The sequence below is a fragment of the Rhineura floridana genome, chromosome 1 (genome assembly GCF_030035675.1).
Source record: "Rhineura floridana isolate rRhiFlo1 chromosome 1, rRhiFlo1.hap2, whole genome shotgun sequence".
NCBI lineage: Eukaryota > Metazoa > Chordata > Lepidosauria > Squamata > Rhineuridae > Rhineura > Rhineura floridana.
The window spans coordinates 94,262,191-94,288,694 of record NC_084480.1 but is presented as its reverse complement, the minus strand read 5'-3'; the positions used below and the strand labels follow the sequence as shown (position 1 = coordinate 94,288,694).

The following is a 26,504-nucleotide window of genomic DNA, read 5'->3' as shown; positions in this document are numbered from 1 at the left end:
TGATTTATGCCAGCTTCATTTATGCCGGTCTCAGGTGAGCTGCTAAGCTCTGGCTGAGCCAGGTTGGGCCGGCTGAGCCCCGGCTGAGGGACTTACTCTGGCATAGCTTGGCTGAGCTGGAACCCAGCTGGCTCAGCTGGAGATCAGCCACATCCAACTCCCCTCACCCTGGCGTTAATGATCTTTTGTCAGGAGAAAGCCAGAGGCAGCGTGACTTTGTTCATTCTTCTGGAACTCTTGGTGGCTTTAAGTACCACCATGGCATTCCTCAGGATCAGTTGTATGCATTGGGAACAGGGGGTGCTGTTTTGCAGGTTTTCCCACTCGTACCTTCTTTGGAGAATTGTGAAGGTGGTGTGGAAGTCTTTTGTTCTTCCTCCAGGGGAGCAGGTTCTAATGTGTGGTTCTGCCCGGATCTATTCTGTCTCCCATGTTTTTTCAATATCTACACATGAAAACACTGAGAAAGGTCATCCAAAGTTTTGGAGTGGGTTGTCATTTGTCAGCTGATGTCACCCAACTCCATCTCCTTTCCATCAGAACCAGGCTTGACAGTTTTGTCCTTGAATGACCCTGGTGCTGGTATTTGGGCTGGAATAACATATTACTACTACTACTAATAATAAATTTAATTTTTGTGTCGCCTATCTGGCCGAAGCCACTCTAGGCGACGTACAAACTAAAATTCAGTAAATTACAATATTCTGTGGCCAAGTCTTGTTTCAAAACACTGGCAGTGGCTGCTGCTTTTCTGTGGTTTGCCAAGGACAGTAGGAAGGATGCTTTACCCTTTCCCCATCTGCTGCATTCTCCCTGCAACTTTCCATTAGCCATTTTCTCCCCAGCCAGGGTTCCATGTGTGAATTTGCTGTCCCCAACATGCTTCTGGGACCTTGGCTGGAGAAAAAGTACCTGGGGGGACGAGCTGATGGGGAAAAGCGGTGGGCAGGATTATAAAGTAAATGTTGAACTGGAATAAAGGAGAAACAGCATGTTGGAATTTGAAGGACGTTTGGAGACTCAGGACAAATGAATATGCCTGATCTCATAGCCACATTTCCTTGTGATGTTGTATTGCTGCCTTTCCTGTGCCCTGAGCAACATCCCCTCTCCCAGGACATTTCTGCCTCGTGGGCTGAAGCTCTCCTGTCTGCAATGGTTTCATCTAGTGTTTTTTCAAAACACCTGCTTTCAGGGAACCCTTCTCACACTGATTTGTCTATCTCTGTTGGAAACAATTTAGGGGTATCTTTGTAGGTATGCATGCTTAGGTCATACAGTATGCTTATAGGTCCTCATGGTTATGTCCCATGAACTGGAAGTGCTGAACAGCCTTTGCCAACCTGGTCCCCTCCAGACGTCATTGGACAAAAACTCCCATCAGCCCCCACCCCCAGTTGTTTGAAAACTTCTGGTTTAACATGATCAAATATTTTATCTAGGATGTTGATCAATCAATCATTCTAAGAGTGTCCATTCACTGACTAGTGTGCAAACTTGTACGGCAAAATCTGGGAAACCTACTCTCCACAAAGTTAAACATACTATGATAGCAGAGAAATTGAAGCCTTTACCCAGAAGCAGGGGATCTTCTTCAACTTGAGGGCTGCATGCCCTTGTGGTCACCCTTCTGGAGGCCACATGACAGTGGTGGGAAGGGTTAGAGGCAAAAGTCAGTAGCACTTTTATACAGTAGACTACAGCCACACAAAAGTCTGAAATTTCTACATATCCACATCTTTCCATCCTTCATCTATGCAACTAAGAGACATTGCCACAGTTGAACACATTCCAGCCAGGCAAAAGCACTCGAGGACATGGAGCAGGGCCTGTGAGAGATGTGGCCTAGGATGAGTCCAAGGGCTGGACTGAGAGGCCTGGAAAGCTGTTTTCAGCCCTGGACCTGAGGTTTCCCACCTTGCCTTAACTAATGACTGTACCATGTTTTGCCAACACTCTTAGTGAGGTGGATGAAGTCATGTCTTCTGCAGCTGCTGTACTCTGTGTATAATATCTATTGCTGGCAATTTGAAGATTTATCTGTAAAGGTCCTATAAACTACTTGTAGGTTCTGATGCCTCTGTCTATTTACCTATATTTTATACAGCTGTCCTTAGAATCTCAGAATGGTGAGGCTCCCTGACTTAACAGAGTTTGGCTAAATGCCACTCTGAAGAATGGTAGTTTGTAAAATGACTGTGTGGTCTGAGTTAAGAATGTACAAGAAAATAACCCCACACATTATTTTTAAACTGCAAAGCCAACACCCAGAAATTTTAAAAGTTGTGGTTTATGACAAAGAGAGATTCTGCAAGCTGTGCTTCTTTGCCTAGAGGCTCTGGAAACACTGACATAAAACAATGGCTTTGAGGTGCTTGCTTTTTGGGTTTTGACAGGATGGGTATGGGAAGAGAATGGAGTACTTGTGGAACATATGCAGTCCGAACCTATGCATGTTTACACAGAAGTAAATTCCACTGAGTTCAATGTGGCAGAAAACTGAGGACACAAACAAGAGAATGCAATGGTGGCAGAGAAGTGGACCGCCTTCTCTGTGCTCACCACGACATGGGAGGCACAGTTATGATGTTTTACATGTCCGATCAGCCTCACAGCACGTCTTTCACCACTTACGCTCTAGTCATCATCCAGCCTGTTTCATTGCCCTTAGTTCACATATATGAATACATATTGGTTAAGACTGCAACCTTAGCCTGTTGGCAAGAGGTCATCAGAGACAGAACAAGCCAGACCTCTCTTGACAAGTTCTAGAACGTAGAACAGCTACCAAGAAGGCTCTCTCTTGAGATTCCACGAAATGTACTTCATGGAGGCCTGAGGATCTTAAAACCCAGGAAGGCTTATATTCAGTGCAGTATCTCAGAGAAGTTATTGCTTCCCACATTATTATCTCATATTTATATCCCACTTTTCTTCCATCATGGAACCCTAGGTGGCATACATGTCCGAGGCAATCGCCCATCCAGGCACTGACCAGACACACATTTCCATAGCTTCAGCAAGGTGGTGGTCTCATGTGCCTTTGGACCAAACATGGCAATGGAAGCTAAAAGAAACAGACTTGTTCTTTCTCAAGAAGAAAGTGTGTTTGGAGACGGGCAAGGCAGCGAGGAGGTTGGTATGGTGGAAATGCACCAGCAGGAGCACCAGATTGGCTTGGCCTGTACATCTGCACTGACTTCCCCTCCCCCTCCCCCTCGGTAAGCAGAAGGTACTCAGCTGTTGGAAGGTCGAGTGAGCACCACTGCATCACCATGCTGAATGCTACTGACTATAGGAGACACCAGGCACAGGGTGGGAAGGTATTGATGGGTGTGAGAGGCTGCATGCATATGATTTTATGTCTTGCTAAGACAATGCCATGGATTCTTGGTCAGAGATTTTTGGATGCTCAGATATGTGAACATCAGTTACTCTTTAATTCTGCCCTTGGAATAGAAGCTGCATACAGAGGATAACAATGCAGTGGTACTATGGCAACTTGAGTTCAGATCCAGGAAACAACTGATAAAACAGTTTGACAGAACTGAATACAGTTCCAACCCTGAGCTTATGATCTGTCATTCTCTAGAGGTGCCACTCCCTTTTGCCCAAAATGTCTTCCTTTTATCTATATTTATATGCTTATATTTTCAACAAAACAAAACCCCAGATAAGCACACGTGTCCATACAAATGGCTCCCTAGCTTAAAGTGCTAGGTGTGTGAGAATTATGTTCTGGAACTGCTTCCTAATTCCCAAGCAGATGTGGTGTCTGCACACACCACCACCCCTGCTTGTTTATACTGTAATGAATTTGGTGACATAACAGTTCATACTGAATCATCTAAACTAGTGGCCAACACAATCACCACTTACCACATGTGGCATAACAGCTATTGACCTGTGGCCAGGGCTGAGGCCCTAAACCATGTCATGATTCAGAGGCATCATACTGTGAAAAATAAAGAGAAAAAAAGTGGTGGGAAAGTGGCTAGAAGGGGATTAGCAAAGATGGTGCCTGATGTGGAACACAATTTTAGAATGTGTTGGTAGGCTAGTTCCCATTGTCTCCTCGAGGCCTGAGGGGACATTGGGAGACCTGTGGATGATGCAAATAGTCCAGCAGCCCTGGACAGGGATGGGATTGGGTATGTATTAGGATGGGGAGATCAGGGCTCAGAATTTTGGTGGTGGATTTTATATGAAAGGTTATTTAAGCCAAAGTTATTTCAAGTATAATAAACCTTGTTACAGTAGTTATCTCCAACATATTTCAAGGCCCCTCATAACGTGAGGCCCTAAGCCATGGCTTACTTGGCTTGTTCCTAAATCCAAAACTGCCTGTGGCAAATTGGTGCTTTACTTCTGCCATCCTAGTTTTTCAATAACATTTTAAATAAAATTATTTTATACCCATACCAGTTCAAGAAAGCATCTGTCCTCCGTCCTTCACACTCACAGATTCTACCTGAGGTTCTAGGTACTGCAAAATGCACTTAGACATCTATAATTCTCAACTACCTCAAGAGCTTGTGAGGTTAATTCTTTGGAGAGGCATTTATTTGAGATGGATGGGATTTCACTTTAAAGCACTCAACATTTGAAAGATGTTCAATTGTTTACAATGTGGATTCATATTTTAAATTGAAATGAGTTAGCAGTACTAAATACATTTATTCCAAAACTGCTTGGTTCAACATGGCTCTGTAAATCAACTTTTTTCTGCAGTAAAAATGGTGAAATCAAACTATAGGTTGCGTATATTGGATGAAAATTTGGAACTGAAGATGTAGTCTAACTGATTTTATGCCTTGTATCGTTGCACTACTTAATGAAAAGATATGTCCCGTTTCTCATTAATTCTATCAATAAATAAATCAAAACATTACCGTGTATTTTTCTACACTCAAAAACACATTTCTTTGGGTCATGTGGCAAAAATGTTAACACATTCACCACAATTTTGGCAGGTATGAAAAAAGTTGGACACCACTGATCAAAATAAAGTAAATTAAAATAAATAAACAAATACAGAATATTTTGGTCTTCAAGGACAGAGAAATGATAAGAATTTTTCCAAGTAGTGCAGATCAGAGTCTAGGCATTTTCTAAGATCCCATGTGGGGCAATATGTATTATTTCTCAAGGGCAGGACAAATCCCTCCTGTTTATTTTGTCAGCATTTTATGTCATATAATGACCTATGTTCACAGTTCACATTTAAGAAAATAGTCTTGTGGCATTCCTTCAGAATGAAAGCAGTCAAATTTCCAATTGTTTGTATATTTTAGCTATTACATTTAATTTTTAAACAACCTCCCTCCATTTCAAAATAGGCAACACGAAATCTGAGTGGATTTTTCCTTATGCTGCAATAATACACTGATGGTTCATGTTCTGAGGATTAACAAGTTATAAACCATGTTTCAGAGTTTCTATTAAGGCTATGCTCTTCTCCACAAACGAACAGATCAAATAACTATGGTTGGGAATGGATGTTTCTACAGGGGCTAGGGAGAATGCATCTAAACCCCTGGTGTCCAACACGATCACCACTTACATGTGGCAAAACAGCTATCGACCTGTGGCCAGGGCTGAGGCTCTAAGCCATGTCAAGATTCAGAGGCATCATACTGTGAAAAATAAAGAGAAAAATGTGGTGGGAAAGTGGCTAGAAGGGGATGATGGTGCCTGGTGTGGAACACAATTTTAGAATGCGTTGGTAAGCTAGCTCCCATTGTCTCCTCTTGAGGCCTGAAGTGACATTAGGAAGGAAACCTGAGGATGATCCAAATAGTCCAGCAGCACCGGACAGGGATGGGATTGGCTATGGATTAGGCTGGGGAGATCAGGGCTCAGAATTTTGTTGGTGGATTCTATATGAAAGGTTATTTAAGCCAAAGTGGTTTCAACTAAGCAGTAAAGCTGTATCTAGCACCAGACTGTTGTGATTACTGTGAAGGTAAAAGTACTGTGAATATGAAACGCCCGTTCTTTCAATATTAGTGTATTATCAACTACTGCTATTAAAACTGCATAGACATTTGAATTTTTATTTTTCTTGACCACAGAACATCACGAGACCACTATTATTATTTTATGAATGGGAAACTGATAGTGAATCTGCAGATAGGCAGCAGCGTTCACCATAGCTTGCTTAGCATTGTAGTGCTCAGTCGGAAGGGGGGAGAAAGCTATTTCAAGGAGTTCACCAACGCACGCAGCGGTTCTAGACTAGTTAACATGTCTTACACGGGATTATTGGTGAAAGGCTCTGTGCTGGCAGACTCTGCAGGCGCCGCATTTTGCTTAGCATGGAGGTGGATGGGTATGTTGCTCGACGGAGCCTGTTGGATTTCTGTCTGTTATGTTGCTACTGAATTATGATGCTGCTAGAAGGCAACTCTAGACGCGACAACTACTCAATCAGCTCAATAAAAAAAGTAAAATGAACGTGCTTTAGACCCTTGCATAGAATTCCATACAGCTGTAGCTCCTGGCTTTATTTCATTTGAGTTTAATTCCTTTATTCTTTTTGTCTCCGAACCCCAGCCACCGCACTAAAAAACAAGCAAGCAGCGACAACACGCAAACGACTACACATGTCCAAACGCCTCATGTAATCTGGCGGCGAAGGAAAGGGGTAGCAACTAAGAAAAGCACGAGCTTTGTTATCGCGAGAATAGTGGCGTTATTTGCATTAAAGCCGTGTAAATTCTATAGAGATAGGAAAAGTGTAGAGTCATAATCGGAGTTAGTAAGAGCACGAGCTATTCTCTGCTGGTCTCTTTTCTTGAATACGAAGGTGTGCGTGGAACACCCTGATGCCTTCCAGGCACAATCTACACTAAATCGTTGGGATTCTCCTTTGACCTCTATAGGTAGATTTCAGTTCCGTCCCGTGAGCGGGGATGAAAAAATGGTGCCCAAAATAAATCCGGAGTCTGAAGGCGATTCTTAATTATTACGAATCTATGATGATTTCATCTTGAAAGCAAAACAATTCTCCCACTGCAGGGTTTTTTGAAGCCTGGACCCCAAGGGGACTGCAATTATCGCGAGAGTTTCTTGGCTACGTCGAGATGGAGGAGCCCCTTGCCTTTGAAATCCCGGAACAGAGAAATCCTGCGGTGGTTGGTGAGCGTGTTTGTGAAAGTGCGTGCGCCCGAGTTCAGGGATTCCCTCCCATTGCAATTGGCAGCTACTTTTCCTTTATCTCTCCTGGCCCTTCCCCCAGCCTGGAAGTACGGTGTAGCCTCAGTGCACTTGCATCCTTGGACCAATTTTTTAAAAGCTGGATCTTAATGTTGTGTTAGATGATTTTTAGGTAGGTACTTATACTGATACAGTTTTATATTCGGGCTGGGGAACCTGTAGATGATGTTGGACACCAACGTCCCATCAGCTCCAGCCAGCGTAGCCGCCTCAAGGATGATGGAAGTTGTACTCCAACAATATCTGCAGGGCCGCAGGTTCCCTATCTTTGTTTCATATTTTATTTCACATTTACTGCCCAGAGGATGTGGTTAGTGAGCAGTCCATAAATGCCAAAAAACAAACAAAATAGTCTTCATTTTCTGCTCTATTTCATGCCCCGTGCTCCTTGCTGATAGTTGACTTGTACAAGAGATTCTTAGGCTGCAACTCTTGGCATGCTTACCTGGGCCTAAGCCCCTTTGTTCGCAGTGGGACTTTCTTCCAAGTAAACATGCAGAGGATCACACTGATAGCTTAGTTGATTTTTAAAGAGAATTAGAAATTCACGGAGAATAAGATTATGAGTGGCTACTAGTCATCATGGCTGTATATTATGTCTGGTATAAGAGGCAATTGAATGCCAGCTGCTGGAGAACAATGACAGAAGTCTTTTCTTCTGGTTAGCTGCTCTCAAAAACAGGGATGTTGACCTAGTTAGACCTTTTCTTTAGTCCAATGGACTGCTCTTGAGTCTTTAGAAGATCCTAGAAATATGCTCATCTGTCATTTGAATTGAAAATGGATATTCCCTATATTCCATAACACAACTGTCTTCATGGTTTGCTTGCATCTAAATGGAGAAAACAATGTATCTGTCACAGTTTTCAGACTCCTGAACTCCTCAGTTTTGGGGAGTTGCCTCTTGCTTCCTTCAGGAACACCAACTGTCCTTCCTTCTTTGTTTTCCCATAAGCCCAGAGAAGGCCTGATGATCATGGGGGAAAGTCACTAGTCTAGCCTAACCTATTATTCCGTATCAACTCTACCCTCAGGAAGCAACTTCTGCCTTCGTCAGACTTCTCCTGCCCCCATCCATTACTCCTTCTGAAGCTTATAAGTCATTGACAGGAGTCTAGTAAGATTACAGCCTCTCATCAGCTCATCTGGGCTTTATTTATTTATTATTGACAACAAAATGTACATAACCCAAAACTGAGGAGGACACATTGTATAGAAAACAACCTTCTCTGCTCATCTACATACCACAAATAATATATTTGGTCTCATTTACAAATCCCAGAGATTTTGAAAGGCTTTGGGAACCTTATTTTTATTATCTGCTTCATTAGTGTATGTGACAAAGCTCCACCATTCCACAATAAATGTATTTTTACATTTTTGTCCTTTTGTCTTTTTCAATTTCTACATCGGTTTTACTATTAATGCTAATTACCATCCTTTGTTATGCCATTGAGGGATGGAAATACCTTTCAAATCTTTCCAAAATTGTGCAGCTAGCACCCGAGCTGCAACCAATAAGAAACCTATTAACTTTTTCATTCAAAAATCTGGGCTTATTAGTGGTTGGGTTACTTGTGAGCGAGTAGCCAGTCCAGCCGCTTCTTCCACCACATTATCTTATAGAAGAGGCTTGTAATGCTTCAGTGGCAACTGAAAGTTAGATTTTATCCAATTTCAGTTCACATGTACTCCACTGAGCACCAGGTCATTTGGGACACCTGTTATTCCCTTCCAAGGGGGAAGGATGTAGGACAGGAGGGGCTGGTTTCTAACTTAATATGATGCCTCCACCTGAGAATCCACTAAAGCAGGCTTGCCTAACCTGAAGCACCCCAAAGGATGTTTGGCTACAACTCTCATCATCTTGACTGTTAGCTATGCTGATAGGAGTTGAATTGAACAACATCCGGAGGACCAAAATTCCCCCCTCTCTGTCCTAAAGTAAAGGTACAGTCAGCTTAATGTGATGCCAGGCTCTTCCTGAACCTGCTCAGGACATAACTTTATAAAGAGCAGACATACCGAATACATTGTGGAGATTAATGAATTCTATTGCCTAAAACAGCAGCGGGTAGTTAATGTGACTAGAGGTGTGGTGATGCCATTATTTGGGACAATTGGTTTTGATAGCATTTGTTTTGGATGTCATTGTTTGGAATTTGAGTTTAATGATCTGTTTGAAATGTGAGCTGATGATAATTATTTGCCATCTTGTTAATATTTCTTGTTTGTTTTGCCTTTTTTCAGTTTTATAGGCATAAGGGATCCATGCTCATCTGTTACTAAGAATGTGTGACAATTTGGCAGGTGGGTTTTATTTATTACCTTGGAGAGGATAATGCTGGGATCTGTCATTATTTTTGTAAGACTAGTTTAAAACAGTTTACATTGCAATCCTATGTGTGTTTGCTCAGAAGTAAGCCTCACCAAATTCATCTGAGTTCCCCCCCCATATAAATCTGTGTAGTATTACAGCAATGTAGCCTGATCCTAAACTTACGTCAGAGTAAGTCCCATTGAATTCAGTGGGAGTAACAGTGCAGCATATACATATCTACTCACAAGTAAGCCCCATTGAGTTCAGTGAGATTTGCTTCCAGGTAACTATGTTTAGGATTGCAGCCTTATCTTCATTAAGGATTCCCTTAGGCTGCAAACCTGTGCCAATTTACTTGGGAGTAAGACCCACTGAATTTAGTAGGACTTACTTCAGTAGACATGCATAGTACTAGACTAGTAGCTTATTTTAATGACTCTTAAAGTAAGTTTATTTATTTATTTATTTCATTTTTAAACCGCCCATAGCGAATAGCTCTCTGGGCGGTGTACAAAAGATTAAAAGTACAGAAATACAAAATATCACAATAAATAAACTGAAACAAAGAGATTTAAAATTGTAACATTAAACGCATTAAAATGCCTGGGAGCATAGCCAGGTCTTAACCTGGCGCCGAAAAGATAGAAGCGTCGGCGCCAGGCGTATTTCTTCGGGGAGGCTATTCCACAATTCGGGGGCCACTACAGAAAAGGCCCTAGATCGAGTAACTGTCCTCCGGGCTTCCCGATGGGATGGTACCCGGAGGAGGGCCTTAGACGCTGAGCGAAGTGACCGGGTCGGTTCATAGCGGGAGAGGCGTTCCACAAGATACTGCGGTCCCACGCCGTGTAAGGCTTTATAGGTCAAAACCAGCACCTTGAATCTGGCTCGGAAGCAAATAGGTAGCCAGTGCAAACGGGCCAGAACAGGTGTTATATGCGCTGACCGGCTGGTCCTCGTCAGCAGTCTGGCTGCTGCGTTTTGCACTAGCTGAAGCTTCCGAACTGTCTTCAAGGGCAGCCCTACGTAGAGCGCATTACAGTAATCCAACCTAGAAGTTACCAGAGCATGAACAACTGAGGCGAGGTCATCCCTGTCCAGATGGGGGCATAGCTGGGCTACCAACCGAAGGTGGTAGAATGCATTCCTTGCCACCATGGCCACTTGCGCCTCCAGAGACAAGGAAGGATCGAAAAGAACCCCAAGACTACGAACCTGTTCCTTCAAGGGGAGTGTAACCCCATCTAGAACAGGGTAAGCATCCACCATCTGGGCAGGGAAGGCATTCACCAACAGTGTCTCAGTCTTGTCTGGATTGAGTCTCAGTTTATTAGCTCTCATCCAGTCCATTATCGCGGTCAGGCAGTGATTCAGCACATCCACAGACTCACCTGTAGAAGATGAAAAGGAGAAATAGAGCTGCGTGTCATCAGCGTACTGGTGGCAACGCACTCCAAAACTCCTGATGACGGCACCCAGAGGCTGCATGTAGATGTTAAAAAGCATGGGGGACAAAACCGACCCCTGAGGGACTCCACAATGGAGAGTCCAAGGAGTCGAGCAATGTTCCCCAAGTACTACCTTCTGGTGACGATCTGCCAAGTAGAAGCGGAACCACTGCCAAGCAGTGCCTCCAACTCCGCGAGCCTCCCCAGAAGGATACCATGGTTGATGGTATCAAACGCCGCTGAGAGATCAAGGAGAATCAACAGAGTCACACTCCCTCTGTCTCTCTCCCGACAAAGGTCATCATACAGGGCGACCAAGGCTGTTTCAGTGCCAAAACCAGGCCTAAAACCGGATTGAAACGGATCCAGATAATCGGTCTCATCCAAGAGCACCTGGAGCTGACCGGCAACCACCCGCTCCAGAACCTTGCCCAAAAAGGGGACATTCGCCACCGGTCTATAGTTGTTCAGGTCATCTGGGTCTAAGGAAGGTTTCTTTAAGAGAGGTCTTACTACTGCCTCCTTACTAAGTTTACTAAGTTTACTAAGTCTACTTTGGGGTATATGGCCCTCCATAATGCCAATTAAACCTTTGGTGGAAGATGTAATGCCTGATTTAATGCTAAAGCAAATGTTTGTATCTGTTTTAGAGAAGCAGGCTAAGTGAATACAATTTGATCCGGTTTCAGTACATTTTTAATGGCTGTGAGATTCTTTTATCTTGTTACCAAACAGGGTCCACACATTTTAGCTAGTTTAGTGGCCTTCCAAAAATTTGTAGTTGCCAGAATCATGCCAATGCCACTCTCCCAATAGTCGGACTCTTGTTCTTAACCTGATTCTGTGCATCTGAGTGGTGCACGAAGTCAGGGACAAGCCCTTGCTCTTAGCTAGGACAGAACCAAAGCAAATACCAGGTTTCCTCTGAAACATGGCTTGGGAAGGAGCAAGGATCACCTTCTGCCTTGCAACTTCAAGGTTGTGAGTAAGCCTCTAGTGAGCACAACAAGCCTCAGGCTATCTGAGCACCCTCTAGGGGTAAGGGGAATTGTGGATCCTTGTATCCAGATCTTTTCATTTCATAGATATGTTTTACCATGTGATTCCTCAATCTCCTTTTTCAAAGTTTTGCCATGATACAGTCAGTTGGAATCTGGGCATGTGATAAAGTGCTTGCATAACTTCTTAGCTTTGCACATCTACAGGGAGAAGACCTAGCCCACTTCTTGCTTTGCTGATTTGTCTCTTAGGAAGGGTGTTAGCTTTCTCTGCTTTAAGTATTCTGAGAAACATTACCCCTTTTAACAAGCATTTATTACTATGAAAGGCTGTTATTTTGTTGTCTTACTACTTTTATTTTTCTCTATATACTTGAAAGTTTTTCAAGTTTGAATACGTTGTTTTGCATCTGTTCATAGCTTTCCAAAGCGACCCTAGAAGAAATTGACCAAGTTAGCTTCAGTGTTGTCTATGTGCTTTAGAATATGGTACTGAAACTAATCAAAGCTTGTTAAAAGTTTGGAAGAACAGTGGGTGGTATTGTCTGAGGAATAGTGCATTATATTTATATATATTTCAGTTTGGAAACAATTTATTTATTCATTGTTACATTTATATCCCATCTACCCTCCAAACAGCTCAAGGTAGCATCAACCCTCTCTGATTATCCTGACAACAACGCTGTGAGATAGGTTAGGCTGAGAGACTGCTGGTCTGGGATCACCCAGTGAACTTCATAGCTGAGTTGGGATTGGAACCTTGATCTCCTAGGTGCTAGTCTAACCCTCTAAGTGTAATATTATGCTGGCTCAATTGTCTTTTGTTGCCAAAATCTCCCTCCTGAGGTTGTTAATTTTAATGTTGTGAAAATGAATGTCTAAGCTTCCCTTTTTGAATATTTGCTTGTAGATATTTCCCGTGCCCTCTGTTATTTCCTGTTTATATTCCGTTTGTGTTAATGGTACACTGCCATATATTTTCCAAGACCGTTCCATGTATGTCACCTCCAGTGTGGTTGAGATTGTTTGAAATAGGTTGAAGTTTATGTAACGAATACACAACTGGGAAAGATGTGGTTTTCAAAATGACAAACTGGAAGGTTGAGTGTTGTTGCTTTAGATAGATTTATATCTTGGTCTATCAGTGTGGCAGGAGGTTAAAAATTTAATAATGCTAATGGGTTTTTTATAAAAATCTTGTTTCCATGCCTTATTTCAACAAGCATTGTTTTCCAATATTGAACAGAATAAAATTAATTGCAAACCATAGGTTTTCATTCAGGCTGAAATACTATTTCTGTTGGATGTGCTTTTTAACAGGCAGATGGCACGTTGGAGATAAATGCCTTGCTCCTTTTTTTGAAAATGGGAAGCTTTGTGAAGCAACAATAACGTCCTTGGAAGCAGATGAATATGGGATTTTATTTGCAGTTGTATCTTTTAGGGGATCTCAAGAAAAGAAAGTACTAGTAGCAAAACTCTGTAAATATGCACAGAAGAACTTAATGTTTGATGATGAAGATTTGGAGAAGCCTCATTTCCCTGGCAGAAGATTTCCCTCAAGTGCAGTTGACTATGAGCTGTCCAAGGATGGGGATTGGATCCCTTATACAATTAATAGATATCTACGTGATTATCAAAGGGAAGGGGCCCAGTTTTTATACCGACACTATGTTTATAGCAGCGGATGCATTCTTGGAGATGACATGGGCCTTGGGAAAACAGTACAGGTATTTTTCCCTCCTCCTTCTTATTCTAAGGACCAAAATGTATTGATTTCTGGAACAGAGTAAAGAATTAAGTTTTAAGTTTAGATAATATAAACGCTCCTCTAGGTCCTTTACATTGCACTTCCGTGATTATTTGTGTTCGTGATGCTATTGGGGTGGTCACGTGTGATTCTGCGTTCAATACTATTTGTGCCTACAAATGTTTTGGGGTGGTCAAAGTACTTCATTTCCAGTCATTGTATATCCCATAACTTCCTGCTGAAATCCTGTAAGTTTTTATACCACAAATGTTATAGGGGTTTTTTTTGGTCCTGCTTTTGTTGCTCTGTAGGCCCTTTGGACAGCAATAATGTGGTAGCACTGGGAAGCATTGAAGAACAAACTGAAGAGGAATAAATCCACCATTAATGCACTATTATTGTGTTAAGTCAATAACCTGTTACAGAATATACCTGCTTACAGAATAAAGGGTGTATTTGGAGAGGCACTAGATCAAAGGATATGTAGCAATGTAGATACTACTCTAGTATTACAAATTCTGTATTGTCATTTTGATGAGTGATTGTATCAAATCTTTTTGATTTTGGCAATTTGAGTAACGGAGAACATCGTATTTCATTTTTTGTTTCAAAAATCTAACCCAGTAACCAGATACAGTTATACTGTTTTCTGTCTGAACAATGAGTTATATTTCACTACAGCAGAAAATGTTATCTAAAGCATTTCACTAACAAGAAAAACAGCTTACAAAAGTGTTGCTATTTCTGTTCATTCTCCTTTAGGCATTTTCCATTCTAACTGATATTTATTTATTTATTATTTTATTTATTTATTACATTTATGTACCGCCCCATAGCTGAAGCTCTCTGGGTGGTTTACAGATATAAGATATAAGAAAACCAGAGGGGTTAGTTCAGATATTATGCAAAACCATGGTTTGGAGATATGTAAACTGGCAGTCAGATGCCTTGGGCTGCATGCTTATTCTTTTACCTCACATACAGCAGTTTCCCTTTCTCCCTAGCTCAGGGATAGAGCATCTGTTTTGCATGCAGAAAGCCCCAGGTTCAATTCCTGGCATCTCCAGATAGGGATGCAAGAAACCAGTCTGAAAGCCTGAAGAGCTGCTGCCAGTCAGTGTAGACGATACTGAACTAGATGGATCAGTGGTCTGACTCAGTATTAGGCAGCTCCCTATGTACTTTCCTGGTTTGAGGCAGAGTGTAGATTACTGTTTCTTCCAAAACAACCAAGTGTGGTTTGTTCTTGCTGTGTTTGTGTCACACTAGCCCATGTTTTATGGCTCTTTGTCCATACTATCTCAATATAACTGAGTCTTCACAGAAATTATTTCATTAGTACAACTTCATCAGTCCCGCAAGGGGGCCTCTCTCTGGATTGCACTTAAAAGTTTATTTATTATTACATTTATATCCCACCTTTCCTCCAAGGAGCTCAAGGTGGCATACGTGGTTCTCCTCCTCCCCAATTTTATCTTTGCAACAACCCTGTGAGGTAGGTTAGGCTGAGAAGCAGTGACTGGCTCAAGGTCACCCAGTGAACTTCATGGCTTAATTAATTGTGGGTAGGTGGTTCCGGTGTCTGAAAGATCAGCCGGTTGCCTGTTCTGGATTCTGTTTAATCATCTTTTTTAGTAGAAGTACATTGTTGTTTAATACAATCGTAATATATATTCAGAAATGTAGGTTTCATTAGATTAGAAGGTAGGTACACACTAAGCAATTATTCTGAATTGTTTTCAGATTAATTTTCATCAAAAAATGGGATGATAATTTTGTCATTTTAATACTAAAGCAGAATGAACGTGTGAAGTCATTCAGGAGATGAACCAGCTCCAACTGTTCAATTAATCGTGATTTTCTTTTGTCATGATGTGCCAGAATCACTACCACCAAACAGGCTTTTAAATTATACTAATTAGATTTCTTCTTCATTAAACAACATTAACAAAATTATGCATATGGATTTTTGAATAATTAACTAATCAAGTTTTTAAATAAATGTAAAGTTCTTTAAAAATAAAATTTAGGAAATTTCAACCAAGTCAATATGAGAAAAAATATTGGGTGGTACAGTTAACTCAGTCTTGTGCTTCACCTTTGTCTTCCTTGTTCATTGTCTGGAAAAAAGTTTTCCTGTTTTTTCAGTTTCCAACGTATTTCTCAGATTAGAATGAATTAATACAAAGGAACAAAAAATTCTGTCTTCCCCTGCACAAGAGGCTACTGCTGGAGACTTCAGTGGTCTCCTCCTTGTTCAGATCTACTCTTTCTCCCCAAATTCTCTATTCATTGCCCTTTTCTATCTTTGCACTTAGAGAGAGGCAACGCCTTGAGAGAGAGAGTGCATGCGGTTCATGTATACCACCTGCAGAATAGGACTGATCAGGTTATCTTCATCTCCATAAAGTGATGTTAACATATTCACTGAACATCATTAGAAGTTGTATAATTAGTATTCATGATATATTTGGCCTAGGCTATTTTTTAAACTGATTTAAGAAAATTTAAAATTAAATCTAATTTAAATAAAAAAATCTGATTTAAATAAAAGAATCCTATTTAAATTTTAAAATCTGATGTTTTTATTCTTTTTAAAAAATATTGATTTTTATCAATCCTGGAAATATACTATTGATATTAATGGGAAAGTTGGGAGTCCCTCTTCATTCTTCCATCCTGACCATGATAAACCCAGAAGATACTATTGATTAGATTGGAGTGAGGTCTTTTATGTTCTAGAATTATCACAAACTGTGAAATATGATCATGAGTATATAATTGCTATGCTTCCTTTTAAAAACAAGGGTGATTTTCACTTGCCTCTTTATTTTGCCTCTTGGGGAATTTTATTATGCTTGTTCGCAGACACTGGTATATACCACAGACTGCAAAATGCCAATATTTGAGGAGCATGTGAGGAAAGAGCTTGTAAAAATGCTTTCGTGTCAGTGCGGGGAAGAACACTTGTAACCAGGGCTGTGGAGTCTGAGTCTGAGTCGTGGAGTCGGAGTCGGAAGCAATTTTGGGTGGAGTCGGAGTCGGAGGCAATTTTGGGTGGAGTCGGAGTCGGTAGAAATGTACTGACTCCAACTTCAAAATATAATATTTTAATATTAATATTAATATCAAAATTAATATTAATACATTAATATACATTTGCCATTTATGAAGGAGTCAGAGTCGGACAGTAGAAAAATAGAGGAGTTGGAGTCGGAGTTGAAGGTTTGGCATACCGACTCCACAGCCCTGCTTGTAACATTTTCTCAGAATGGCAATTCATTCCATCACTCCAAGGATGAAAACAGCACTCTGCTCTATAAGAAATCCAGGCATTAAATTGCAGACTGGTTTTATTCTATAGCTTCAATTAATAATTTACCACTTTCTCTTTTTTTTAAGTTTCCATGTGTGGCTTGCCACCTATTTTGTGTGTTAGTATATTTGATAATAGCAGTGGCTCATGATGAGAACCAGAATTCCTATTATAGAAACATCTTTTTTCACAACAGTTTGAATTTCACTGTAAGCTGGAAAGGATGTATGGTTGGATATTTTCCATGATAATTTATTTTTAACCTTACCTGCTTTGTAGAATCCTGGTCATCTGGCTGAACATTAAACATCTGGTTTAAAGCAGGATTCCTTTATGAACTTGATTAAAGTAATACTGGCTTTTAATGCTACAACAAACGAAGGGCATCGCTACATGTAGTTAAATTAGTGAAATAGAAACCAGTTCTGCAAAATGCCTTATATGGGTAGGCTTCTGTACCTGCTTGGATCTATTTATAGCATGGGTGGGAGATCTGTGGGGAATCCAGATGTTTTGGGCCTCGAAATCTTGTCCACCCCAGCCTTGTGTAAAGGAATGTGTGGAAAAGATGAGACATTCTGTCCTCTTTTACATTTCACTCTCTGAGCCAAATGTTTTTCTTTGTGGGTCAAGGAGTTGTACTTGTTTTGAGTGCGAGGCCAGAAACTTAAAAAAAAGAGAAAGAAATATGATTCTATTGAAAGAACTTTTTAAAGGTTCTGATGGGCTGGATGAGATCACTGCAGATGTGTGCAGCATACCAATAAACAAGACTAGTACTCCACCTCTATAACAAGCAAAAAATAAAGGAAGATTTTTGCTAACATAGACAGTAGCTTTAAACAGTGAAATTTAAGAGGAAACAAAACACACTCTAATGTAAAACTGTTTGTTGATGAAACAGGTTTAAAAACAAGCATACAAATAATATGAAAGAATTCATATTAACATTAACTGGAAGAGGTCTAGATTATTTTGATCTCTTCGGTTGGGTTTTCATCCTAGTTTTGTGACCGAAACTGCCTTGGATACTTGTGTTTGGAGGTGGATTGTGGAGTGGAACTCTATTCTCCTGAATCTTTAAATCACTGTTCATTATCTGCTATAGCAGCCTTCTGGATTGGCTTATGAGGATGGGTGTAGCAGTACTTTTTTAGATGCCCATTCGTAGAGGTCAGGAGGATTCGGAAGGTGTTGATGAGGGACTCTGCTCTGCCTCATGGCCACTAACTGATCATGAGCTGCAGTATTCCATTTTGCCCCTTATACTGTTCATTATCTACATGAAAGTGCTTAGTGAAGTCATCTGGAGATTTGGGCTACAGAGTCTTAGTATTCTGATCATACTCAGGTTAATCTCTTATTTACATCAGTCTCTAGGGAGAAAGTTGAAACCCGAAACTCTTGTTTATCTGCTGCAAAGGACCAGTGACAGCCCTCATCATGCCTACCTTTGAAGATTCAGCTGTTGGGGAGATAATGTGGTCATTAAAACAATATTCATCCATTCCATCTTGGGAAGTTCATATCCGTTGACTATTTTTTCTCTCCACATGCCCTGACTCTGATTCTATAAGGAGAATGAGTCATTAGTATCAATAAGAGATATTCTCAACATAAGTGGCTGGGTTCCCTATTGCATTTACCAGCACATGGTGGAACATACCTGCATTTGTCATCAGCCTGCATATTTAAAGAAGGTCTAGTCAATGCATGTTCACCCATATTGGGGGATGGAGAGTTTGTAACAGATGGAGAATGTTTTGAAGCCCATACCTTACCATCTCTTGGTTATCTGTGGGATGCTGTATCCAGTTGCAGCGGTGGAGTTGGGGTCCCTGGTGAATGCTTATAGTCATGAACATAGTACCTATAAGAGTTTTGAAAAAACAAGTCTTAGACTTTACTGTTTGTCATGAATCTTAGTTACTTGTTTGTGGCCAATGCATCCATCATCAAATTCCCACCTGTATGCATTCTAAGTTATTTGGAGACGGGGGCAGAGTGATGTAGGTCTTTGCTGTGCTCCTTGAGTTCAATTCAGAGTTCTCAGGCTGAGACTTGTTTTGAACATTCTGTTGTTATCTTGTTCTTGAACACTTTAAATTGTCTTTGTTTAGGTTATTTCATTTCTGGCTGCAGTGCTGCACAAAAAGGGGACACGTGCGGATATTGAAAATAACATGCCTGAATTTTTGCGAAGAACAATGAAAAAGGAAATGCCATCTGTTCCAAAGACAGTAAGATTGTAACTTAGACTCCTTTATATCAGGACATCTTGAAGATACAAATCAATTCATTTTTAAATGGAGATTTGCTTATGAGGTTCTAAGGACCATTATTATCTTCAATAATAATATTAATTCAAGTTATATCCCATCCTTTGTCCTGGGCAGCAAACACAGCAGTACTAAATAAATAAATAAATTTAAAACATTCTAAAAGCTATGATCTCAGGGTTGTCAGGAACACTGTCATAGGAACATAGGAAGCTGCCTTTCACCGACTCAGACCAGTGGTTCATCTAGCTCAGTGCTGTCTATGCTGACTGGCAGTGGCTCTCCTGCGTTTCAAGAAGGAGTCTCTCCTAGCCTTACCTGGAGATGCTGGGGCTGAACTTTGAACCTTCTGCATGCAAAGCAGATGCTCTACCACTGAGCTATGGCCCTTCCATGTTTTTCAGCCATCAAATGCCTGGGTAAACAGAAAAGTTTTAAAATTCTTCCTGAAAGTCCATAATGAGGGAGATAGACACACCTCGCCAGGGTGGACATTCCACAAATGGGGAACGGCCGCTGAAAAGGTCCTGTCATGGGTCAGTGACAACTGGGCAGTCCCTGGTGGCGACACCACCACCAAGGCCTCACCTGCTGATTGATTACACGGGTAGTACAGCAGAAAAAGGTGACAGAAGGGGGGATCTCTGATCAGTGGGCTTCCACAGCTACTGTTATAGCTTGGAGGAAGAGCTCGTATAGAGATGATTAAATTAGCCTGGAAATCTTTTTTAGCCTGTTCTCTGCGAACCTGATAAAGCCTAAGCAGTCTTGACAGGCTTCCAATAGTTTAATAGGGCCTTGGTTCCTAACAAGCAGTTGAAGGGTAGTATGTTTCAGTTCCATGTTAATGTGAAGGGGATTCTTCCCCTTCTTGCTTCTCACCCCAAGCTGGGCTGGCATTTGCCATGTTACTTCTAGGTTCTGCTTCCTAACCTATCTTTTGTCCCCGCTTCTTTCCTAGTCAGCTATGTTAAAATCCTTGGTCTTGGAACACACAGAACTCTTCCTCCCCTGACTATTTTGAGGTTGACTTTAAGTCTGTTATAAATTAAAAGCAGTTGATTTGAGGATTCCATCTACATCACCACAGAAAATCTTCCCTCAAGCTTCTCTTGTCACCAAATCTTGGCTAGGAGCCAAGTGACACTCTGACTGTTCTTCCCCTCATTTTGGGAATTTTCTAGGTTTCCTTCAAGAGGGCATGCTTAGAACTTGCATGAACCTGAGCAAAAACAGAGAGGGGCATTCTGTCAACTTGCAGGCATCAGTACATAGGTACTGGCCTGCACTGGGCCTGACAGGATTCAGATTGTGTAGGCTTGCTATTGACACAGTCTGGTGGCTACATTTTTTTAAAAAAAACAAACCACTCTTATGACTGCATCTTAATCAGCTTGAAGTATTTTTTCTGGGTTTCTCTCACTTTGCTCAGGCAGCTGAAAAGTACAGGATAGGACGTATATGCATAGCAATGTTAACAGTGTGGAAATTTTGTATTCAGATGCACTTTGCATGTATTCAGCAGCAATATTGCATGTTTTTCTTTCCAGACTTTCCTGATTGTAGCACCCCTTTCTGTTCTGTATAATTGGAAAGATGAATTGGATACTTGGGGCTATTTCAAGGTTATCATTTTGCATGGCAATAGAAAAGACTATGAACTGAGTCGAATCAAGCAGGGAAAATGTGAAATTGCACTCACAACATATGAAACCCTTCGCCTTTGTTTAGAGGAACTTAACAGGTAACAATTCTAAAATTACTGCTAGTGCAACAGTGTTTTCTTTTAACAACTAAAAAAATTCTTACAAACCAGGGCTGTGAATCCGTGAACTCTTTTAAAAAGAGATAAGAGAAAATGTGTTGAACGTGTATGTTAGGGCTGTAATCCTAAACATGCTGCTTGTTAATTCCCACTGAAATTAATTTTTCATTAAACATACATATGAAAATGAAAATTTCAAAAATTATAAATGTACCAATAAGTGCATTATACTGTAATACAGACCATAAATATCAACTGTATTGGCCAAAAATATGTTCCAAGAGGAAAATGTTCCACTTGAAATGGAAAAAAAAAATAGTTTTCTGACGTGTTTTCCTTCTGACTGTTTAATGTCAATGAGTGACATGTGATGGAGGCTACGGGCAGGGAACCTTTTTAAGCCAGAGGGCCACATTGCCTCATGGGCAACCATTTGGGAGTCAGATACCAATGGTGGGTGTGGCAAAAATGGCTGTGGCCACACACGCACAACACTCTGTCCAGGCAAGCAAGGTATTTTCACAGTTCAAGGGAACATTCCAGCGTTGTTAAAATCACAAGAGGAGGATGGACAGCAGGGTCAGTGAGAGGTGTGACCTAGTGAGGGGCATGGCCCGGGCAGAATCTAGAGGACTGGACAGAGATCTGGAGGGCTTCATTTGGCCCTCAGGCATGAAGTTCCTGATGTAGGCCATTTTCTTCAGAGAGCTTTGGCATTGCAATAGAACCATGTTCCCTTTAACATTTGAAACATTAAAACTTTTATTAGAGATACTAGCCTTGTTTCTTCATGTAACTTTGAAAATTGAGGGCAATAGACCCCCCCCCACACATATGAATATCTCTCTCTGATGTGGATGATTGCTAGGTGGGGAATAATGAATTTCATGTAATTTCATCTCTAGATCACCAATTCTAAGCAAGTAGTAGTTGGTGAAGTGATCTAAAGTTCTCTAGCTGTTAAGTTATGGCTGTTATCTAGTCCTGTCTGTGGCTATTACCGACTTCCTTGGATACTTATAAAACTCCAGGTGAAATAATTGTCTTCAGTCCGATGCTCCCCCAATACATCCCTTTTCCATAATATAGAAACCACTTGGCTTCTTTGACACTTGACAAGGAGCGTCAGTAATTTCTCTATAGATACAGTGAACCAAACAAGCAAGAAAGTGTGGCTACAGTCAGTCTAACATACATTATGCTGTTTTGTTGGGGCTCACAATGGAAGCAATCACAGCCTCCTTCTTATAAGCAGACCAGGAAAAGACAAGGCAGATCTCTTAACCATGCCAGGAATCTGGGCAGCTCTCAATAGGCTCTGTTGGCTGAGTTAAGGCCATCTGAGGCCTTATGAGGCTTGTAAGGCCTATACTACAGTTGGCCCTACCTCCTTGGGGAGTTGGCAGTGCTGACTTAAAGGGCCCTTGTCCATTCTGTAGGTACTATCAGGTAGAGGAGGGGGTTGTTAGAGGCTACTTCTCTGAGAAAGGTAGTTAAGCTATGTCCTCGGGCCTGGCAGGCTTAGGGGAGGTGCTGAGGGACCCCTCCTATCCCCCTCTACCAGAACAGCCTGTATTTTCTCCTTATCTGTATCTTCCTCAAGGTTTCATGATGGCTGGTTTGGGCATCATATCAGAAAGCTACTTTATATAACTTGCTATGTTTTTAAAACCTGTCTTTTTGTCTTGTTTTGATAGTCTGTATAAATCATTCCCCCCGGATCATGGACAGTTCAGCCTTTAGTATTAGCATTTTGTTTATTATGGGGAACCTCATTGACAATAGCTCATTAAACACTGTATTTGGAGGACTGAGGAAGACTGTCACTATTTCCTGTTGTTTTACAGCCTTGCGTGGTCAGCTGTCATTGTAGATGAAGTGCATAGAATCAAGAATCCAAAAGCTCAGATAACTCAGACAATGAAAGCTCTAAGATGTAAGGTTCGTTTGGGACTTACTGGGACGATTCTGCAGAACAACATGAAGGAACTTTGGTGTGTCATGGACTGGTAAGCAAAATAAAAGTTAATGTTACGAGTAGGGTTGAATGCTCATAACTCTTAATCAAAGCTTGGAAAAGTTACTTTTTTGAACTACAGCTCCCATCAGCCTAATCCAGTGGCCATGTTGCCTAGGGCTGATGGGAGTTGTAGTTCAAAAAAGTAACTTTTCCAAGCTCTGCTCTTAATGCCACTTTATTATTTAACTATGTACACAGAGAATTTGTTTATGTACATATAAAATGCAATGTATGTGCATGGCAACAGTGTGTTGAGAATGTGTATTCTATAGGCCCATGTATATGTATTCTATAGGGCTGCAACTCCCTGTAGCACTTAGTCAGTGGCTAATATGCACATTGCACTGAATAATGTGTAAAGTGATCCCATTAAAGCCTGACGTCATAGATTTGGATGTTTATGTGTGTTACTTCAAAGCACAAAGTACAGGAAACCCAAATGCATGGTTCCTTCTTTCTGTTGGGGATAAATATCAGTTCCCTAGTACAGAGGTTGAAAACTGTTTTCAGCCCAACAGCTGCACTCCTTCATAGGCAACCTGCTGGGGTCCCCAGGGGCAGGGGCAGGGGCAGGGGCAGAGAAGTAAGTGGGTGGCACAACAGATGCCACTCTTACTTTTGAACAGTAGACTTCATTCCAGTCTTGCAAAAGCCGGAGGGAACAGCTGCAGCATGAGTGGACTGAAGAAGACCTGCCCTGGGAGTGAGTATCTGGCATCTGGGTGCTGGCTACTAGCTTCTTTGAGCTGCTGTCTGTCCAGACAGCTGAAGTCCCTGGTAAGAGCTGTAAGGACTGGGACCCCCTGCTTGGCCCCTGCTCCAGAGAGAGGCTACAGTTAATCTCGCTGCCCCTTGCAACAGCTGCTGGCTGGGCCAGGAGGCATAAAAGCCCAGCTGCCCTTGGGCGGCGGGTCTGCCCCCGGTGGGGTCGCCACTGAAAGGGTGACACCAAAGGGGTTGCCCCTTGGGGAGCCCCTTAGGGAGTCCCGAGGGTGAGGGTGCTACCCCCCTTCTATTACTTTTTCTTGTTTTGTATTTCTTAATTTGTTTTCTGTTAAACCAGTCTAGAGGAGATTGGTAGTGGGGAGGGCGTGTGGTGCATGTGTAGTTCCTGCACAGGGTGGGAGCCTGTGCAGTGAACTGAATGATAGGAGAAAGTCGCCAGATGCCTTCAGAGTGAGAGTCTGTAATTGGCAGAAGCCTGGCCCTCCCTGGGTGTGAGACAGGAGGGGGAGTAGATAAGCCCTGTGTGAAAAAGTTTGAACGGGTGTGACTGTTCCCAATCCTCGCAGAGGCCTACTAGGATAATTTGCTCCGGCAGGCTTTGTTGGTGCGTGTTGGTCCCATATTAGGTATTTAGGAGCAGTCTTCGCACGGAGGAACATCGGTGATGCCATCCCAATTTCAGTGATGAGCAGAGGGAAATATAGCCATGGGGATGTGGTGAATTACCATAGAAGGCGAAGGCAAGGCTATCTGCGCCTTGTTCCTTGCTGCCACTCCTCTCATGGATTGGTTCCTCGTTGCTCATCTGCTGTGCCCACTGGCCTGTGTGTGTTGTTGTTTAACGCCAGATCGGTACATAGTAAGACCACTCTTATCAATTTTTTTTATTTATTTTATTACACTTTTAAACCGCCCTATAGCAACAGGCTCTCAGGGCGGTGTACAATATGATAAAACCACATTTAGAACCAGCGAATGTGGATAAAACATGTAAATATAAAAACACATTAAAAACAGATTAAGACAAAATAGAACATACACTAATTAACTATAACATTAAAAATAAAAAAAAAACTAAAACTGAAACTAAAACTAAAATGCCTGGGCAAAGAGGTAGGTCTTTACCTGGCGCCGAAAAGATATCAAAGACTTGATTGTAGATGAAGGTGCCAATTTGGAGTGCATTACCGAGACCTGGATGGGTAAGCTTGGAAGAGTTGATCTAACCCAACTTTGCCCACCTGGATACTCTCTGCAGCACCAGCACAGGCTGCAGGGACGTGGGGGAGGAGTTGCTGTGGTCTACAGAACTTCCATCTCTGTCACCAGGAAACCACTCTGTCTTGGAGATGGCTGTGAGGGCCTGCACTTGGTGTTGGGCCGAGGAGACAGCAAACTAGGGTTGCTGCTGGTGTACCGTCCACCCTGCTGCCCGGCAGCTTCTCTGACCGAGCTGGTGGAGGTCATCTCGGCTGTGGCATTGGAGCAGCCTGGAACGATAATGCTGTGTGATTTCAATGTCCGTGCAGAGGCTGCCTCTAGTGTTCCAGCTCGGGACTTCATGGCCTCCATGACGACCATGGGGCTGTCTCAAGTTGTTACTGGCCCAACAGATAGGGCAGGGCACACCCTCGACTTGGTTTTTGCTCCAGATGAAGGAAGGGGTGGTCTGGAGATAGGTGGGGTGGATGTCACCCCATTGTCATGGTCAGATCATGTTTAGATGATATTTAGACTTATGGCTTCGATCCTTCCCTGCAGGGTGGTGGTGGACAGATTAAGATGGTCCGCCCCTGGAGACTAATGGAATCCGCTGTATTCCTGAATGCCCTGGGGGAGTTCCCAGTAGATAGAGCAGATCACCCTGTTGAAGCTCTTGTCACACTGTGGAACAGCGAGGCATGTTGGGCTCTCGACACGGTTGCCCCCGAGCGCCATCTCTGGCACTGTGGAGCCCGGCTTGCACCTTGGTACACCAGTGAGCTAAGGGCAATGAAACAGGCTGGATGACGGTTAGAGTGCAAGTGGTGAAAGACATGCTGTGAGGCTGATCGGGCACGAGTAAAACATCATAACCGTGCCTACTGTGTGATGGTGAGGGTGGCGAAGAAGACCCACTTCTCTGCCTCCATAGCATCCTCAAGTAGCCGTCCAGTGGAGCTTTTCCGTATTGTCAGGGGTCTGTTGACATTAGCTCCAGGAAATGGAGTTTTAGACCCTTCGGAAGCCCACTGGGAATTGTTTGCAAGGCACTTTGAGGGTAAAGTTGCTCACCTCCGTAGCAGTCTTGATGCCCCATCTACATCTACTGTAGTCCCCAATGAGGTGTCCAGTGCAACGTCTGCTGCAATTTCTTGGGAACGGTTTCAGTTGATGCGGCCTGATGATGTGGACGAGGTGCTTGCAATGATGCGGCCAGCAACGTGTCTTCTCGACCTTTGCCCTTCTTGGCTTATTAAAGCTTGCCAAGGGGGTTTGACCGAATGGATCCAGAATGTGATCAGCACATCATTGCGGGAGGGAGTGGTTCCAGCCACCTTGAAAGAGACAGTGATCTGACCACTCCTGAAAAAGCCCACCCTGGACCCATTGGTTGGTGACAACTACTGACCGGTTGCAAATATCCCCTTCTTAGGGAAGGTGATTGAGAGGGTTGTGGCGCAG

At 42.2% G+C, this 26,504-nt stretch overlaps 1 protein-coding gene across 13 annotated transcripts in view; it reads left to right on the top strand.

Annotated features, from left to right (window-relative positions):
* The first annotated feature begins 6,756 nt into the window (after nucleotides 1–6,756).
* Nucleotides 6,757–26,504, top strand: part of ERCC6L2 (ERCC excision repair 6 like 2) — an 82,034-nt gene continuing 62,286 nt past the window's right edge. For 5 of the 13 annotated variants that reach the window (XM_061626417.1, XM_061626380.1, XM_061626426.1 and 2 more), the window contains exons 1-6: nucleotides 6,761–7,330; nucleotides 9,469–9,528; nucleotides 13,305–13,714; nucleotides 19,171–19,290; nucleotides 20,880–21,073; nucleotides 22,942–23,103. In XM_061626417.1, the coding sequence (XP_061482401.1) occupies nucleotides 9,510–9,528; nucleotides 13,305–13,714; nucleotides 19,171–19,290; nucleotides 20,880–21,073; nucleotides 22,942–23,103 (905 nt within the window). In that variant the 5' untranslated portion in view covers nucleotides 6,761–7,330; nucleotides 9,469–9,509. Of the gene's footprint in view, nucleotides 7,331–9,138; nucleotides 9,169–9,289; nucleotides 9,312–9,468; nucleotides 9,529–13,304; nucleotides 13,715–19,170; nucleotides 19,291–20,879; nucleotides 21,074–22,941; nucleotides 23,104–26,504 lie in introns of those variants that run through there. The other 8 variants (XM_061626385.1, XM_061626458.1, XM_061626391.1 and 5 more) reach the window with 8 other exon arrangements.